Source organism: Tenrec ecaudatus, chromosome 6 (assembly GCF_050624435.1).
Source record: "Tenrec ecaudatus isolate mTenEca1 chromosome 6, mTenEca1.hap1, whole genome shotgun sequence".
NCBI classification, from domain to species: domain Eukaryota; kingdom Metazoa; phylum Chordata; class Mammalia; order Afrosoricida; family Tenrecidae; genus Tenrec; species Tenrec ecaudatus.
The window spans coordinates 18,281,673-18,300,692 of record NC_134535.1 but is presented as its reverse complement, the minus strand read 5'-3'; the positions used below and the strand labels follow the sequence as shown (position 1 = coordinate 18,300,692).

General features: G+C 47.8%; 1 protein-coding gene across 1 annotated transcript in view; it reads right to left on the bottom strand.

Annotated features, from left to right (window-relative positions):
* The window catches only part of PRDM4 (PR/SET domain 4), a 30,934-nt gene extending 24,092 nt beyond the window's left edge, over positions 1–6,842 (bottom strand). The window contains exons 1-3 of the mRNA XM_075551024.1: positions 6,711–6,842; positions 6,317–6,583; positions 234–367 (exon numbers count right to left, since the gene is read on the bottom strand). Coding sequence (XP_075407139.1) covers positions 234–367; positions 6,317–6,327 — 145 coding nt within the window. The 5' untranslated portion in view covers positions 6,328–6,583; positions 6,711–6,842. The remainder of the gene's footprint in view (positions 1–233; positions 368–6,316; positions 6,584–6,710) is intronic.
* Positions 6,843–19,020: the final 12,178 nt, after the last annotated feature.

Sequence of the window (19,020 nt, the reverse complement as noted above, 5' to 3'; positions counted from 1 at the left end):
TATCTGTAAGAGCCCCCAATAAGTTATTTTTTAAAAGAAAGAAATGCCTGTCTACTCAACTGCAGATCGCTGCAACAACGTGCTCTTTCCCCTGGGCTACCAGATGTGGAACAATCATGTGATCATGCGAGCCTGCTCCCTGCTGCCCTTCAGGCACTGAGACCCACTAGCCTCTATTTGGAAATGCTCCAGCATTAAGTCTGAGAAGGCAGTGGCTCACCTGTACCACTTACCTGGGGCAGGGATGGCATTGTGAGTGGGCGAGGCAGTCAAGCCCAGGTGACTTCCCGAGACTGGCAAGGCATTGCTCACAGAGGATGAAGTCAGCTGTTCCATCCCCACAGGGCTCAGGTTCATTTCATTCATCCTGGCAAGAGCATACATAGGCAAGCAGTTATGCAAAAGATTCATCTCAGCAACTCTGTTCATGTTATTAGCGAACCTGAACCAATGGGGTGGGGGAGGGGGGCATGGGGACTTAGACAGGCATTATTGCACTTTTTCCTGATTATCTGAGACAGCTCTTGCGTCTTAACTAATTAACATTAACTAACTCAACCGTCGTCACCTAACTAGTATAGAGACTGAAACCGGATTTGATTCAAGACGGCCTCCACCAAAAGCAAAGTTTCCTTCAGAGCACATTGGCAATGAGGTTTGCTTCTCAGAATCACCCGTCTTTTCCTTCACAGTATTTCCTCCCATTAGGTTGTCTGTCAAATCAGTTGTGTGAAGAGGCAGATGGATTCATTTTTGATGTCCTCCCCTGCTACTCCTTTGCAGAGAGGGAGAGTGTCAGATGCTCACTGCCATGACACCCACATATTATCAATGTGCTCTATCAATCGTCTCCAAAAGAAGCCCCAATGTGTTGAAGTTCATCATATAAGCTCTACTAGACACTTTATACACACTATGACTTCAAGTTCACACACCAACTCTACCAAGTGAGGTAAGTGTGGGAACTGAGACTTAGGGTAAGTACGGTATGTGCCCCAAGCCACATAGCAACTAAGTGGAAGGTCACAAACTGCAGTGCAAAATACTGGAGGGGGCATAACTCCTGGTATAGAAAATCTTTTGATCTAAAGGCAATTTTTTAGCAGGTGGAAGAATCTGAGAACTATCTTTCCTATGCAATTCATCTTGCTGTAAAAAAAGCCTTATGAGAAAAAGTGACATTGATTTTTCACGGATTATTAAAAACCATTATCTGTAAGTATTCGTACCTGTGCCAGTTCCTGGTCTAGTATTAGTACCTGTCCCGGAGAAGGACGTCATGCTTGGCAAAGCAGAGGGACAATAAAGAGAGGAAGATCAGGGAGGACTGCCACAGTGGCTCCAACAAAGGGCTCTAACAGAGGGGCAACTATGAGGGTGCAGTTCCTGCTGTGTCCACAGGGTCCCTCCCTGTGGTCATTCTAAGGGCAAGGCAACAGGCGATCCAAAGGAGGTCCTTAACCACCTCCAACCTTCTTGCCGATTATCGCAGAAATGCATTTTCTTCAGGGTAGGAATCAGAAGAGCAGTGGATTTGGGGCTTGGCTTTTGGGGGTGCCTATGTGTGAAGGAGCAACCCTGGAAGCATAGTGGGTTTTGAGTTGTACTACTATCCACAAGGTCAGCTGTTCAAACTCACCAGCTGCTCTCAGGGAGAAAAATGAAGCTTTCTGGTCTTCTAAAGATTTACAGCTTCAGAAACCCACACGGGTAGTATGTCCTATAGGGTCACTCTGTGTCAGCATTGACTCGAAGGCAGCAGAATGATGTGAAGGAGCCCTGGCACTGGGTTAAAAATTGTGCTGCTAATTGCAAGGTCAGCTGTCAAAACTCACCAGCTGCTCCCTGGGAGAAAGATGAGGCTGTGCGCGCTGATAACGATTTACAGTCCCAGAAACAACAGGGAGAAATTCTACTCTGTCCTATGAGTCAATGAGGGTCAAACCTGACTCCTTAGCAGTGAAAGCAAATAAATATGTATTATTCTGGAAAACAAGATAAGACCAGCCATGTAAAGACCTGAAAATAAGAATAGCACGCATTTCTTACCCCGTACTGTGTGCCAGATACTGAACTAAGTGGTTTGCGTGGAATCATCTCATTTAGGCCTTGTAATGCCTATGAGGTAGGCATGATTCTTAATCAATCCACTTTTGAAATACAGAAATACTCAGAACCTTAGGCCATGATCATGTAATAAGTTAAGGGGCAGGGACAGGACTTAAAATATGGATCTAATTTAAGAAACCCAAGCTCTTAACTAAAAAGACTATTATGAGAACTGGTAGACCCTCTGCCCAGCTCCAATACATCAGGACCAGTCTATTTACATGGTGGGGATCTTAAGAGTCCCATATGGTCCAGCTTCCTGCCTTAGTCCACATCCTAAGGCTTCAACTTTATTCCTGGCCAAACACACACAAATCCCACCAAACTGACTGCCACTGAGTCAATTCCAATCGGGGTGGCCCTGTAAGACAGGGTGGAACTGCCCCTGTGAGTTCCCAAGGCTGTAACTCTTTACGGGACTGGGAGCAGCTGGTGGTGTTGAACTGCGCACCTTTCAACTTGCAGCCCAAATCATAACCACTATGCCACCAGGACTTCTTTACCCCTGGCCAGGTAATTCATAAAACTGAGAAATGTGTCCTGGCCAGGCCAGCGCCTTGCGTGGAACAGGTCTGGGCTCCTGGTGGTCATGTGCATCACAGTAGCATGGTGTGCCAGAGGGGGGTTCTAATGGCGTCCTGACAGGCTTGTCTTCTGAGGCAGCTCTGGGTGAACATGAACCTCCAACATGTGCACCCTCGAAGGACTCCTCCTCCTGCTTACATATGCACAGCCCAACAATCCCCTCATCCACAGCTGTGACAGGCACAGGTCAGCGACCCTGGGGACATTCTCTCCCTGGTGCTGCTTTTCAGCCCCGCTCCTCCATTAGCACGCACTCACTCCCCCTAAACGGCTAACCTTGCCAGCTGCTGTTACAACGTGACCTCATACAGCTAGATCGCCACCAAGGTCTCCTCTTGAGCCTAGTGAACTGCAAGCCCCAAACCTCTGCCGCTGAGCTGATTGTGGCTCATGGCAATCCTATGCAGGGTTTCCAAGGCGGTAAATCCCTACAGGAGCAGACAAGCAGCCTTGCCTTTTTCCCTGTGAGGGGCTGGTGGGCTTGAAACCACTGACTTGGGGGTTAGCAGCACACCATGGCTCCTTCTTGAAGGAAGTAAGCACTGGGAAAGAGGCGTTGGATTTGGAAGGGGCAGTACAAACGCCATCACTCATAGAGAGACCAGGGGAAACTACATGGCAAATGAGCTGCACCTCGTGCAGCCAGCCCGGTAATAACCAGCATCTTCCTCAGTTGCAAGCGACGGGAAAGCCTAGGAGCCTCAAGAAATCCGAGCTGCCTCCATTTGCAAAGTTTTGGGGGTGAAGGCTGGCTTGAAGCACACGTTCTCTGGTAACTTTACAGCCATAAACATAACTAAAACCCTACTGCGATCACTGGAGGAGGAACGACTCAGACACCGGTTACAACCATTTTTAAAAGTACCACTAAAAGTAGATAGCTTCAACTGCCAAAAATTCCTGATCTGTGCGTCCAAATCTGCAGATAAAATAAAAACGGTGCTTCTAGAAAGACTCCTGGGCCATCTCAAACCAGCTTAAACTAGATCTGGGGGTGGGGGGAATGGACAGCAGATTTCTGCTTTATGAGTCACTGAAATGTGATGACCTCAGCAGCTGTGGAGCAAAGGCAATCAGCACCCTCCAGAGAGAAAGCTGAGGAAGGCACTGGGCAGTCCAGTCTCCCCAAGACTTCCCTAAGGAGTCGTGTGGGTGCGGGGACTCTGCGCTGAGCTGCTAACCAGGTCAGCAGTTCAAACCCACCAGCAGTTCCTCTGGAGAAAAGCCCTGCTCCGGGAAGGATGACTGCTGCCCTCAACTCTATTCCAACCCCCTCACCCCAAATTCCCCAGGCTGTCCCCCACATCTTTCTCCCAAGGGACAGCAGGCGGGTTCAACAAGCAGTCTTCCAGTTAGCAACTGGAAGAGCTTAGCCCCCACCCCCACAGGGCTACGGCCCACAAAGGTTACAGCCTAGGAAACCCTGCGGGCTCTTCTCTGTCAGATAGGGCCACTGTGAATCATAATCAACTCTTTGGCCAGCACACAACAGCTGGCAAACCAAGGTCAGCAGTTTGAACCTACCAGCCATTCCACTGGTGAAAAGACGAGGCTTGTTCCTCATAAATATGTACAGCCTCAGAAGCCCACGGGGCAATCTCTGTCCTATAGAGTCATTCTAAGTCAGAACTGAGGCCACGGTGGTGAGGGTGTTTTAGGTTTGGTTTGGAAATGTAATTCTAGTCTTTTGTCATGAAATCATTTCCTTCCTGCTTCCACAGCTTACTCTAACTGGCCTCTGTGTGAACCTCTGGCCACCTGCTGACATCCCTGCCTTTTCTGAGGATGACATTTAAGCAGCTCAATTAAATGTAGCCACTTTGCAAAATGCACGAGATTCAAGAATTCCAATGGATGTGATTCACTGCTGTCATCCTAAACGCACAACCCAAGAGCCACAAAAGAACAGCCGGGCAGAAGCCTTCCTCTGACCCCTCTGCTGTCCTAGGGTGGTGCTGTAGCACGAAGACTACTGAATTAAGAACTTGGCTTTCCTCACTCTAACCACCTATTATCCCCACAGGCACCTACGATGCCTGTACCCAAACCAAACACCTAAACCAAACTCAGTGTCTCCTCATGGTGATCCTACAGGGCAGGCTTCTGAGACTGTAACTTTTTTTTTTTATTAAATACTTTTATTGGGGGCTCTTATCTCTCTTATCACAATCCATACATTCATCCATGTCAAGCACATTTGTACATACGTTGACATCATTTTCAAAGCATTTTCTTTCTACTTGAGCCCTTGATATCAGTGCCTCTTGTTTTCTCCTCCCTCCCCTACCTTCCCTCCCTCATGAACCCTTGATAATTTATAGATTATTTTCATATCCTGCGTTATCCTCTGGCACTCTTCACCCACATTTCTATTGTTTGTCCCCCTGGGAGGGGGTTATATATTGATCATGTGAGCAGAGTTTAATCAGGTCACAGCTCAATTGGGGACAACCAAAATAAATAAAGACAGCCAGCATTCCATCTGCCTCGATTCCTGGTGATCGAGCCAGCATGCTGCTGTTGCTTTACCTAGTACTCTACTTCAATCTGTGTGCTTCATTAACTGTGGGCCAAGCCAATCTGTGGACCATGTCACTAGAGCTTGAGGCTCCTTTGAGACATGCTTCGCCACACTGCTGGTGCGTACACTCGAGACCTTAACTCTTTACAGAAGTAGAAAGCCTCCTTCTCCACCCATAGAACAGCTAGCTGGTGGGTTCGAACTTCCAACCTCTCCATTAGCAGCCCAATGAGAAACCCACTCGGTCACCAGGGGTCCTGTACCAGACTTGAAGGAACTGAGGATGGTAAGACTTTGTCTTCTGGACTTTGGACATGTTACTAAGAAGGGCCAGTCCCTGGAGAAGGGCAACATGCCTCACAGAGGGTCGGAAAACCCAGGGAAGACCTTCATGGAGATGACTGGCAGAGGCTACAACAATGGGCTCAAGCACAACCAGGGAGGTTGAGGCAGGACAGGGCAGTCAGAGCCAACTCTGTGGACCGTGTCGTCATCATTCCCATTTACAATAAGTCAAGTTGAATGAGAGTGCATGCAGGCCCACACTGCCTTCCGGAGCCTTGGTGGGACGATGGTTACGAGTTGGGCTGCTAACCCCAAGGTCAGCAGTTCGAAGCCACCAGCCAGTTCCTCAGGAGAAAGCCAAGGCTTTCTATTCCAGTAAAGATTTAGTCTTGAAAACCCACAGAGCTGGTTCTACCCTGTCCTATAAGGTCGTTAAGAGCCCGGCACCTACTCGATGGCAGTGAGTTGTGTTTAGGTCCTAGGGCCCAAAGGCGTCCTGGGGCACACACAGTGCGTTAAGCCTTGGGAGGGCTAACTGCAAGGTCGGCCATTCACTCACACGCCACTCCAGGGGAGAAAAATGAAGCTCTGCGCCCCTAAAGATGTACACTCTTCCAAGGCCTAAGGGCTCTACTCTGTCTTGTAGGGTTGTTCTGGGTCCGATTCAACTTCATGTAGCGGGCTTGGTGTGGGGACACGAGCCCACCCTTACAAACTTCCCAGCGGCACTGAAAACAAAGGCAGCCACTCGTGACTTCTCACGTGTGCGGCATTTTCCAAAGAGGTCCCCAGCGCCGGGCCGACCTCCCTGCTTACCTGTGATGCATCTGCTTGGGACCAAGTGTCGGAGAAAAGACCACTCGGGAGGCTGGGGTCCAGCATCAGCATTTGTGTTGCAGGGTCTCGCGCCGCCCCATCTTGCTCATAACCGCTGCGCCAACGCGGCCGCCCGTCCCCGGGGCCGCCCCGGGCCACCCAACTTCTCCCGAGGGCCGGTAGGCGCGCACCCCGCCGTGGGAAGGGGCATGCCGGGGGCCACCTGGGGCCTTTCCTCCAGAAGCTCCGGGAGGGGCGCTGCCTAACCTAGCGGGGTACGGGCAGGGTCACCAACCCCACGGAAGCACGCAGCCCCCACCCGCCCGCCCCCGGCGTGGGGCCCGCAGGCCGCGCCGCCCTCGCCCCGCCCCTCCCGGGCCCGCGCGCAGCCCACCTGCCGGCCGCGCGGGGGGCGCGCGCACCTGCCCCTCCGCTTTGTTCCACATCCGGGCAGCCCTGGCCGCGGGCCCACCCCGCCCGCCCCCCCGCGTCCCCGCGCCCCCGCGTCCCCCGCGCTCCGAGGGCCGCTCGCCTAACGTTTCCCGCCCGGCCCGCCGCCTCCTGAAGGCCGCACCCTCCAGGGCGCGTTTCCGGTCACTCAGCCACTCGGGCGCCCGCGGCTCCGCCCCTCGTGCGTGCGCCCCGTCCGCCCGCCGCGCGTGCGCACGCACAGAACCCGGGCCCGAGCGGGGCGGCCCGCCAGAGGTTAGGCCGGGGAGCGTCGACCCAGGGAGGCGGCGCCGAGTCGAGCGCCGAGCGATCGACCCGCAGTTGCTAGGCGACCAGGCGGATGTGTGCGTGGGCAGTAGAGCCGGAGTCTTCTGGTCCCCGCTCTGGTGCTGGCCCTTTAAATCCCTCGGGCTCGCGCTGTCAGTCTTGGTGGCATTCCGCGTGGCTTCCCCAGCGTCCACAGAATTGGAAATGAGGGCTTGGTGCTCCCGGAGATGTTGACAGTGTTGCCCAGCCGGAGTTGGGGTTATTCCTCAGAGTGTTCACTAATGTCACACCTGACAGCTCCCACTTGCCCTGCGGACCTTGAGGATTTTGCACAAATATCTTCCCCCCCCTCTTTGGCTTGAGGAGCTCTGGTGGCGTAGTGCGTATGTATTGGGCTGCTAACTGAAAGGTCGACAGTTTGAAGCCACCACTCCCGCCGGAGGGAAAGACAAGAAGGACCTTCTACCCCCCACAAATTAAGGCTCACTCTGAGTTGGCATCAACGAGGTGGCAATGAATTTATGTGTGGGTGTTTTTGGTTTGGTTTTTGCTTTGCCTTAAGGCTCAAGGAGTCCTGGGGGCCAGCGGCTTAAGTGCTGTCCAATAACGGCAAGGGTGCTCTTTGGACGAAAGAGGAGACTGCTCTTAAAGATTTATAGTTTAAGAAACCCCAAGGAGCAGTTTTACTATGTCCTATAAGATTGCTGGGACCCTGATAGGGTAGTGGGCTACCCACTGGGCTGCTGATAACAAGGTAAGCAGTTCAAAACCTTTAGCTACATCTCAGAGATGAGACTTTCTACTCTCATAAAAAATTAGTCTTGGGAACCCACAGGAGCAGTTTCACCCTGCTCTATAGGGTCACTGGGACTCAGAATTGACTCAATGGCAGTGAGTTTGTTTGACAGCGTGGCTTAGAGTTGGAATCCACTTGGTGGCAGTAACTTTGGTTTGGGGCTTTCTTTGTGTTTCATTCTCTGCTATATACCAGGCACTGTGTATAGGAGATGCCTTTAAAAGAAAATATTTTCCTCCCCCCACTCTAAAGAAGTTGACATTAAACACCACACAATCCACAATAATAGCCCAATACAAACAGAACAGACAACAAATGCTGCAGGGGGGTGTAGAGAAATTGGAAGTCTTATACACTGCTGGTGGGCTTGTAAACATGTGCAACCATTGTGGAAAGTGATACGGTGCTGCCTAACATAACTGAAAATAGACCATATGGGCCAGCAATACCTCTACTGGGTACATATCCCAAAGAAGTAAGAGACACAACATGAACAGATGTATGCTCCCCCATGTTCACCACAGCACAGCTCATAATAGCAGAAGCTAGGAATAGTGCATCTGTGATAGTTAGACTTATTGTGCCGACCTGGCCAGGAGGAACATGTGAGATTAATCAGGTGACAGTTTGATTGGAGGGCAAGGGGAGAAATGGCTCAGAAAGGCCCGCCCCTCTCTCTCTCTTGGATTCTGGTGCTTGGACCAGCGTGCTGCTGCTTTAGCCAGTTCTCTGCCTCAACCTGTGTGCTACACTGCCTGTGCGCCAAGCCAACCCATGGATCATGTAGGTAGAGCATGAGACTCCTTCAAGACCTGCTTCGCCATGCCGCTGGTGTGTACATCGCTTGAGCTTGAGGCCGGTGGATCCTGTGGCCTTGCATTGCTTGAGTTCCAAATCCCATCTGGGCCTGCTTCGCTAAGCTCCCAAGCTACTGACTTGCAGACCCACCCTGCTGTTTGCTGCCAACGGGCAGACTCTGCCTGCCTTCCCCAAGGGAGGACTCTGCTGTCTGCTCCCTTGACCTTGGACCGGCAGCCCACGTGAGTTGAAGGACTTCCAGTAGATTAACTGTTACGCAAAAGTGAGTTGAACCGAGCCCTCTGTACTGCTGTGTGGACAAATCCGCCATTATATTCCTTCTCGCTGTATAAACCTTGATTAAATATATATATAATCATAAGTGTCCTGGTTTTGGTTTTCTAGAGCAGTGGTCCTCAACCTTTCCAATGCCGTGACCCTGTAATACAGTTCCTCATGTTGTGGTCACCCCCCAACCATAAAATTGTTTTCGTTGATACTTTATAACTGTAATTCTGCTACTGTTAGGAATTGGGCGACCCCTGTGAAAGGGACATTTGGCCCCCAAAGGGGTCATGACCCACAGGTTGAGAACCGCTGCTCTAGGGAAACCTGCCTAAGGCACCATCTGTAGAGGATGGATAAGGAAACACTTGCACATACATAAAATGGGACACGGTGCATCCCTTAAGCACAGTGATGAAAAGAGGAAACACCTCATGGCCTGGATGGACATGGAAACCATTATGCTGAGCAAACGGAGCCAATCAAAGGGACAAACTCTACGAGACCCCTACTGTAAGAATAAATGCCCAGACAATGGCAGGCCTTTGTGTTCAGCTCTTGTAATCTCCCAGCTGGTCCCCCAAGCAATGAGGTGGCGTGCCTGCCTAATGCTCAGGATCTACAAGGGGGAACTCCAAAGAAAAAATGGATTTTTCCCAAAGCTATGGAATAATTTTTTTTTACAAAACAACCTTACCATCTTCAAAGGACTTACCATTATGCTAACATTTGTCAAATCTGCGATTCCATTGTTGGAAACATTTTTCAAACTCGTCTGTTTGGATGGCTGACAGCACCTCCCTCATTTTTTTCTTCACCTCTTCTTCATCGTCAAATCACTGTCCTTTCATGTCGCTCTTCACTTGAGGAAACATAAAGAAGACACACAGAGCTAAGTCACGTGCTTAAGGTGCGTGAGAAAAGGGAGGCATGATGTTTTTTGCCCAAAACTGGTGCATTGAGATGGCTGCATGAGCGGGTGCATTGCCATGGTGCCAAAACCAGTCCCTCCCATCTGCCACAAATCAGGACATTTTAGTCACACACTGTCACGCAATCTTTTCAGAACCTCTAAATACAAAGCTGGATGAACAGCCTGACCTGGTGGAACAAACTCCAAAGGCACTACGAGTCACCTTTTTTGTCCGTTTGAGAAGTTGACAGATGTCCAGAATGAGGTTTGTCATCCATCGACATTTCGCCTCTTTTGAGACGAGGAAACCATGCATCCACTCGAGTTTTTCCCTCAGTGCTGTCCCTATAGGCTGTGCTCAACAGCACAACAGTTTCTGCAGACTTTTCCCAGAGCAGGAAACAAAATCTCACAGCCACACACTGCTCTCTTAAACCCGCCATTTCACACACACACACACACACACACACACACACACACACGTTCCAGCAAAATTGCTTTCATAAAAAAATTCACTGTGACCAGAAAGAACTTTCCCAGACGATGTCACTGGGTGCACTAACTTAGAGTAAGTTGCTTAATGCTCGCCTAGTGTGAAAAATGCATACTACCAAAGCTCCACTCCGTCCAGCTCAATTCTGGTTTTGGGGGGTAACCCCTTGTAAATCACACACTAGTTGTACATTTTAAAAACACTTCAACAGAGGAAGCCTCGTCTCAGCTGGGGTAAGATTCCCATGGGGAGTTGGAGTTGCTATCAGTTCCTGCGATGCAACATTGTTCTTCCAAAACCAACTCACTGCCACCAAGTCAATACTGACTCATAGCAACCCAACAGGACAGGGGAGAACTGCCCCCTGTGAATTTCCAAGACCGTAACTGATTATACAAGTAGTAAGTCCTGTCTTTCTCCCATGGAGCGACTGATGATTTATAATTTCAGCCTAACACATGACCACTACGCCACTAGGGCCCCTACATTGTTCTATAGTCACCCCAGATTAACAGATGCTGTGTTAGTCTGGGTAAACTAGAGAAACAAATTCATAGACACTCAGATGTGTATAAGGAAGAGCTCTATATACAAGAACATTGAGAAAACATCCCAGCCCAGTTCAGATCAAGTCCATAAGACCGAGATTAGTCCATGTGTCTGATCAATCTATAAGGTCCTCTTCAGACTCATGAAACACATGCAATGATGCCGAATGCAGGAAGATCACAGGCCAGTGGGTGGCAAGTCTTGTGGATCCAGTGGCATTGTAAGCATCTCAGCGCTGACAGGGGTCTCCATGTGGCTTCTCTAGCTCTAGAGGTCTGGCTCCATCAGCCCCTCTTCATGTGTCAGCTGCAATTTCTCCCAGGGAATGAGCAGAGAGAGAGAGAGTGGCTGCGGACTCCAAGGAGGAAATACATGAATTCCCAGAATCCGCAGGGGAAGGCCATGCCCACACAAAGACCTCATTGGCTATACAATGATTGACAGGCTAGACTCCAACCTTTCGCTTGTAATCCTCTCAAATTGACAATAGATTGTATCACTACCACACACTCCTGTAAAGGTTCCCATTTAATCTAAATGGAGATTCAAGTCCAAAGGTTGGGGTACAACTTGCCTGTCTCAAAGAAGGTAATTAATAAAGATGATTAAACCAGATGGGGCAAACTGCTATTGAGAAAAAAATGCTTAACATTATTCATATCGACCCTCAAAGGGTGAATATGCCGGATATTATGTTCCTAATTGGGCACTTTGCACCTAATTTCTATCCAGTGCTTGGTGGCCCAGACTGTGTGCCATAGACATATGGAACTTTAAACTCAGTCTTTCTGAGGTGCCCAACATCCTTTATAGGCCACGCCAGAAGATTCCAATTTGGAAACCCAAGTGAACCGGACTTGACCTGAAACAAAACTGTAGCAGATTAAAGGAATTTAAATATTCCCTCCAAACATATGGAGTGAGAAGAAACAGATGATTACTATCCCACAGTTATGGATATGGAATTTATTGGATTTGGGTTCAAATCTCTTGCTTTGAGGGTGTCTAATAAATAGCAACCTAAGATTACCATATATTTTCTATTTTTATACTTCCTTTACTTTTTCATGATATATCAGTCCAGCAGTCCTAATGCTGCTTTTGTGAAAGATCTTTATTGAAACTTTCACCCTATCTCTAACCTTCATTGTTTTGATAAATCATATCCAGTCACTTAAGTTTCTCATACATGCATTCTTTGCTTTTTTCCAACAGTATTTTAAGTTCTATATCACTGGCTAAATTAACAATACTATGAATAGATTCATCACATGTCCCATGGGGATGATTTATAATGTTCTCTAATAAAATGAAAATGATGTCTCTGATGTGAAGCAAGGCCATGTATAAACCATGGATATGTGAACGGATCTTGAGCTCTCACTCAATCATAGTCCTAACCTGAGAACAAGTGTTCTTCTGAGGCGGCCCTATTCTCTACTTGCCCGTAGGAAGAGATCACTGAAAATGTATGGGTGTGATGAAGAAACCATATGGTGCCTAGCTATCAGAAAGAATGGCATCTGAGGCCTTAAAAGCTTGTCTTAAAACAAGCAGTCACCTAAGTAAGGTGTCAGCTAACTCCCCACAGAAGAAGCACACCAGCCCGTGTAATCCAAGGATTGTTAATAATAAAATCCAAGACTAGAGGAGGGAGCGGCATTAGAGATTAAATTCTGATCACCCAGCTTGCAGAAAGCTATGGATGACAGTGAGAAAACAAAATCCATGTGTAGGGTCCCCCCATGGATTAAGCTTCCCAGTCAATTCCCTTTGCCATTTACCAGGGATGTGAATAACTTTCCTATCAGACAGAATGATGCATTGTTAAAATTTATCATCTGTTCTCCCTTTTGACCCACTTCAGATTTCTTCTAGTTTTTATTTTCTGCTTTCTTTTTTATGGAAGTTTTCTCTGTGTTATTCACTGTTATTGGAGGTTTTATGTATGGTTGTGTTGTTTTGTGTTTTTATGTTTTTCTTTATATGAAACACAGGATAGAGAGAGTTGCTGGATTAATAGTTTCTTAGGGAGATGGCAGAGGCAGTTGGGGAGAAATAGGGAGCTAATAATGAGTACAAGAGAGAAGAAAATATTCTAAAATTGCTTGTGGTGATTCCACAACTCTTTTCAATATGTTTAAACCATTGAATGGTATGATCTGTTAATTATATGTCAATAAAACTGCTAAAATAAAAAAAAGAAAAAGATAAAACACCACACCCTTGCAGGATAAGAGACCCAGGAATTATCTTCTGATTCAGAAAGTGCTTACTGAATTACACCCCAGATATAGATGAGGAATAAGACACAGTTCTTTCCCTTGAAGAGCTTGCAATGTAGCAGAGACAGGCCACTTTTGAAAATTCAACTAATGGGAAAGGGCAGAAGCAGACACAAATTTGGGATGAAAATGAAGCAGGGTAGCTGTGGGGCCAACCCAAAAACCAAGAGGGTCCTATGGAGCGGCTGTGCAATTGAGAAAAAGAGAGACAAAGAGCTTAGGGTGCTCTCTTCTTCCATGAACCAGAAATAAGAGAAAGCGCGCGAATGTGTCTCCAACAGACTTACATCGTTTGGGGCTATTCAGTCCTGGCAAGCACATGCATAACAAGGTGGGCAGGTACTAGAGGCGCATACCTAATAGGATGGGAACGTACCAGCGTTAAGACGGCAGCTTAGCCTTGGCTACCCTGGGCCCTCTCCAAGGGGAACAATCTGTGACCCGTATCAGAAGGGAGTCTGCTGTGCATAGGAGGGATGGACAATACAGCCTGATTGCTTTTACACAGTAGCCTGCGGGCATACAGCAAGCAGCCAGGTGCTTGTAAGAATCATCTTTAAAATAGCACTACTTTGTGGGTGAGGGGGTATTGTGGGTATGAATTTTAGTCAGGAGAATGCGACTGGGATTCATCTCCAACTCACAAGCATGAAAGCCTTCTTCCACCAGAGTCTTGGCCTTCCAGGCTGTTTATTATGAGTGTCGAGAATTTTGTCTGCATACACTCTCTTCCTGGTCCTCAGTTTCCCATAGATAGAAACATCCAGAGCGTGGTCCCTCCTTTACATCTCATAGCAAGAAAGCACATTTCAGCTCATGGAATTTCTTACTGAGCATTGGTGGACCATACTGGTGTTCCTCTCCTGCTGACAACAAACAGAAATCTAAATGAAGGAAGGCATCCCATCACAAGGGAGTAAGAAGCACTATTCCATGAGATGCCACTTCAAACTTAAGGCTAGAAAATGATGAAGTGTCTTATGAAACGCCGAGTGAGTTCACACTGTCTGATTTTCAGTGTCTACTCTTTTTGAACAATTTTGTTCATTTCAGAAGTGTAGATAAAAGCAGACCATCATGCTTGCTGGCAGGGCACCTGAAGAGCAAGAAGACCTTCACAAGGTGGATTGACACAGTGGCTGCAACAATGGGCTCAAGCATAACAGAGTAGGGTTGTAGTTTGTTGAATCAGAACAGCTCACTCACTGGCGCACAGCAGGAACAATGTAAAACGCCAGGTCAGATACATGTATGCCTTAAAACAATCCCCTTTAGAGACATGAGACCTGTGTGACCCTGATAGGAAGCCACAATCTCAAGCCATTAAAAAATGCCAAATTGAATTTCATAAAAATTGAAGTTTGGGTTTTCAAAGTATATTGTTGACAAAATAAAAAGGCAAGCCACAGGCTAGGAGACAATATTTTGCAAAACAAATACAAACACCTGATACCTGCTCTAGCAGTTACATGTTGGGTTGCTAACTGCAAGGTGAGTAGTTCAAAACCAACAGCTGATCCTTGGGAGAAAGAGGACGCTTTATACTCCCATAAGGAGTCACCGTCTATTAGGAAACCCACAGGGGAAGTTCTGCTCTGTCCTACAGTGTCACCATGAGTCAGCATCAACTTGATGGCAATGAGTTTGGTTGGTGTGTTAGGCAGGGCCCTATAGAGAAACAAAACCAAGATCTTTTCAATTTTATATCTATAGAAGGAAAATAGCAGTGAATGAGTCCACACAGCAGTATAGAAGGCTCAGTTCAACTCACTTTTGTGTAATAGTTAATATACTGAAGGTCCTTCAACTCACGCAGGCTGCTGGTCCAAGGTCAAGGAAGCAGCCAGCAGAGTCTGCCCTCCGCAAACAAACAGGGTGGGGCACCAGCAGCAGGAGATGAGAGGTTGAGGTGCAGCAGAGGCCAGTAGCGAGGGAGCATAATGAAGCAGCCCTGATGGGTCCTCAAGAAGCATGCGAAGCAGTCTCCATGGAAACTCAGGGTCTAGTTGTGCTTGGAAGGCAACACGATCTACAGGTTGGCTTGGCCCACAGTAGTGTAGCACATGGCTAAGGCAAAGGGGTTGGCCTTGGAAAGCCATTTATTTCACCACCCTCTCATCAAGCTTCAACCCGATTAAACCTCATCCATGTGTTCCTATAGAAACCTAGTAGGCACAATAAACCTAAGTATCACACACAGGTTTGACTTTTGTCAAGATTGCTGTTGAGGAAGCCCTATGGAGTATTTCTACTCTGCGTTACATGATTGCTATGAGTGAGGATCAGCTGGACATCACACAACACCAGCATTGAGAATACATAAAGAAAACTTTCAACTCCACAGTAAGGAGGCAAACAACCCAGTCTCAAAAATTGGGCAAAATACGTGAATATAATATACCAAAAAAGATATACAAACAGCAATTAAGCACTTGCAAAGATGCCTGTTATTAGGCACAGCTGCTATTAGTCAAGAGTTGTTAGATGCGGCGGATTTGGTTACAACCTATAGCGCTCCTTTGGACAACAGACAAAACACTGCCGATCTTACACCATCAGCATCGCCCTCGCCCTGCTTCAGCCCATTGTTGCAGCCATATGTCAGCCCATCTCCTTAAAGAGTTTCCTCCTTTCCTCTGCTCTTCTACTTGACCAAGCTTTTCCGGGAACTGGCACTCACCCCTACACTTCCAGGGATCCATCTCTCCTGAGAAGATGCTCATCACATTGATCCCAGCTCAGAGCCACCCCTACGCGGCAGTGGAGAATTGCCCCCACAGCATTTCCTGGGCTGCGGTCTTCACGGGAGCAGATCCTCGGGTCTTTTCTGTCACGGAACTACCTGTGGGTTTGAACTGCTGACATTTCAGGGAACAGCCATTGGCTTCTCCCAATGAACTAGAAGAGGTAGGAGGTCTCCATTCTTCTTTATGTAAGATATCAAAAGAGGTGGTTCTAATTCCTGTCAACCTCAAGTCTGTTTTGACCCAGACAAATGTTCTCTCCAAGCTTCAAGGTGTTTCCCACACCATTGATCAAGCCATAGATATGATAAACTGCCAAGGAAGCTTGGGACTGAGCCCTGGTGTCATGTCAGCTACTGACTGTAATGGTGGTTGGAAACCTCAGCTGCTCCCTGGGGTGACGGTCTGCTTGTACAAAGATTTCAGCCTTGGCAACCCTATAGGGCAGTTCTACTTTGTCGTAGAGTAGACTCATGGTTACTATGAATCACAATCAACTTGCCAGTCATGGGTTTGGTTGGAGGCCCATGCTACAGAGGTATAGAGAGCCTTCTAGTCTCCATACCTGCAAGTCACATTAGCTTCCGCAGGGGGCACAGGGACATCATGAAAGGGGCTGACTCACTCAGCTGCTAACCCAAAGGTTGGAGGTTCATGTATTCCCAGAGTTGGCTGGAAAGAAAGGCTTGATGATCTACTTCCAAATAATCAACCATCAAAAATCCTATGGGAGCTCAGTACCACTACGGCACGGATGAGGTCCCCATGACTTAGAATCTATTTGACGGCAATTGGTTGTTGTTGGGATAGCGATGGGTAGGGGGAGACTCGAGATACAAACAAGATGTTTCACAGGTATAGTTATTACCTATTACTACTTAAAAAAACTAATTCGGTGGGTGGGGGTGGTGAGAAAAAACAAAAACAAATTCACTACCATTGAGTTGATTCCAACTCATAGTGACCCTTAATGATATACAGATGACACAACCTTGCTAGCTGAAAGTGAGGAGGGCTTGAAGCACTTGCTGATGAAGATCAAGGATTGCAGCCTTCAGTGTTGATTACAATTCAATGTACGAAAACCCAAATCCTCACAACTGGATCAATAGGTACCATTATGATAAATGGAGAAAAGGCGGATGCTGTCAAGTTGCTTCGATCCACAATCAATACTAATGGAAGAAACAGCCAAGAGATCAAATAGCACATTGCATGGGGTTAAATCGGCTGCACAAGACCTCTTTTAAGTGTTGACTAGCCAGGATGTTACAGAAGAAGAATCGATGCATGTACTTACGGTGCTGGCAAAGATCATTCAAAGTATCATGGACCGCCAAAAGGACAGACAGATCTGTCTTGGAAGAAATACAGCCAGAAGGCTCCTTAGAGGAAAGGCTGAGAGACCTCGTCTCACCTCCTTTTGCCATGTTAGAAGTCACCAGTCCCTGAAGGACGTCATGCTCGGTAAAATACAGGGGCAGCGATCAAGAAGAAAACCCTTGACAAGATGGACTGGCGCCATGGCTGCAACAAGGAACTCGGGCATAGGAACCATGGTGAGGCTGGCATGGGCCCGTGCAGTGGTCGTTCTGTTGGGCAGAGGGACGCTGTGGGTTGGAACTGACTCGGTGGCTCCTCACAGCCACTTCAGATTGTCAGCCAAGAGTGGAAGGCCGAGATCTGTGGGGTCTCTTCCACAGCTGATTGTTCCCACACGTCTTCGATTTCTTCACTCTTCTTGGCTCCAGACAGGATAAGACCACCGAAGAGGGCTGTTGATGAGCTGCCAAGGCGCCAATCACTACCCACCTAAGTGGACGGTAAACTTTTGTCCCGTGGTGCCGATTGGTCTTGTTGCCATCGAGACTAGGATTCTGGGCCCCCATCAACCAACATGTTATTGAAGAAAAATTACCTACCCTAAAATATCACTTTGGGCCCAGCCTTTGTAGTGGCTGTTGGTGCAAACCGTCAGCACCTGGATAATTCCGTAAAAGCACGGCACCCACGGCAAACATTCTCTAACCAAGTTAGACTCTTGTTCGACTTTGTTTGTGAGATTGACGCAAGACCGGCCACGTTGCCTTCGGTTGTACACACGCAGCACCGCTATGAGTCAGAACCAACTCCCCAGCACCAAACGACACCTTTGTTTCGCTTCGAGAAGACTTTGGGGAAACCAGTTTTCTCAAGGCTGGAGGACCAAACATGATCTCAACCAGAAATAGAATTCCCTGAGCAGAAAAACCTTCATTCTTCACCGCACGTTGGCTGGCGTGTCTCATAGCAGGGTGTCACTTGGCGTTTCTATGCATGTTCTCTCACTACTTGAAGCAATATTACATTAAAAATATATAGAATGTCTTTCCTAGCGAGTTAAACAGTAGAGTGATCCATCAAGAAAAAGTAAGCAGCCCTCCCTGACAGTTCATGCCATCCTTTTCAGGAGACCCTTGAGGAAAGTCTGGTGCGTGACTTTCCTCATTGTTCTCTGTCCACCCAAACACAGAGACACGCACCGGGCCCAGAAAACTAACTGCTTGATGCCACCTGCGTTACCTGACAACTTTTTTCACTTATCATTGACTTGTCAGCTAGCACTTCCACATAGATCTCACTCATTTTTAATAACGGAACACTATTCTAAAAGTGTTAACCCTGTCTCCTCTGTTTATAGATATGTAGGCTGTCTTCCTTATTAAGTACACACACACACACACACACACACTACAATGTCTAACAAATATGATTGGACATGGAATCCCACACTGGCACTTTTATTCTTGTAGGCTAGACGCCCCAAAGTGAGTTCTCGGATTCAAATCACATGCAACTGCCATTATTGTTTTAATAATTATTTCCCCTAAAGCTCCTGGAACCCTGGTGGGACATGTTTGGGGTTGCTAACCTCAAGGTCAGTCGTTGGGACCACCAGGGAAACGTGAGGACTCCTACTGCTGTAAAGATTTGGGGTACCCACGAGGCTGCTTCTGCTCTGTCCCATAGCGTCACCAGGAGTTAGAATCGAACCGATGCCAATGAGTGGGTTCCCCAGAGCTTCTAGCAGGATCTGCCTGCAACCCTTCCGGCAAACACTGGTCTGTTCTAGATGTTGGCAATC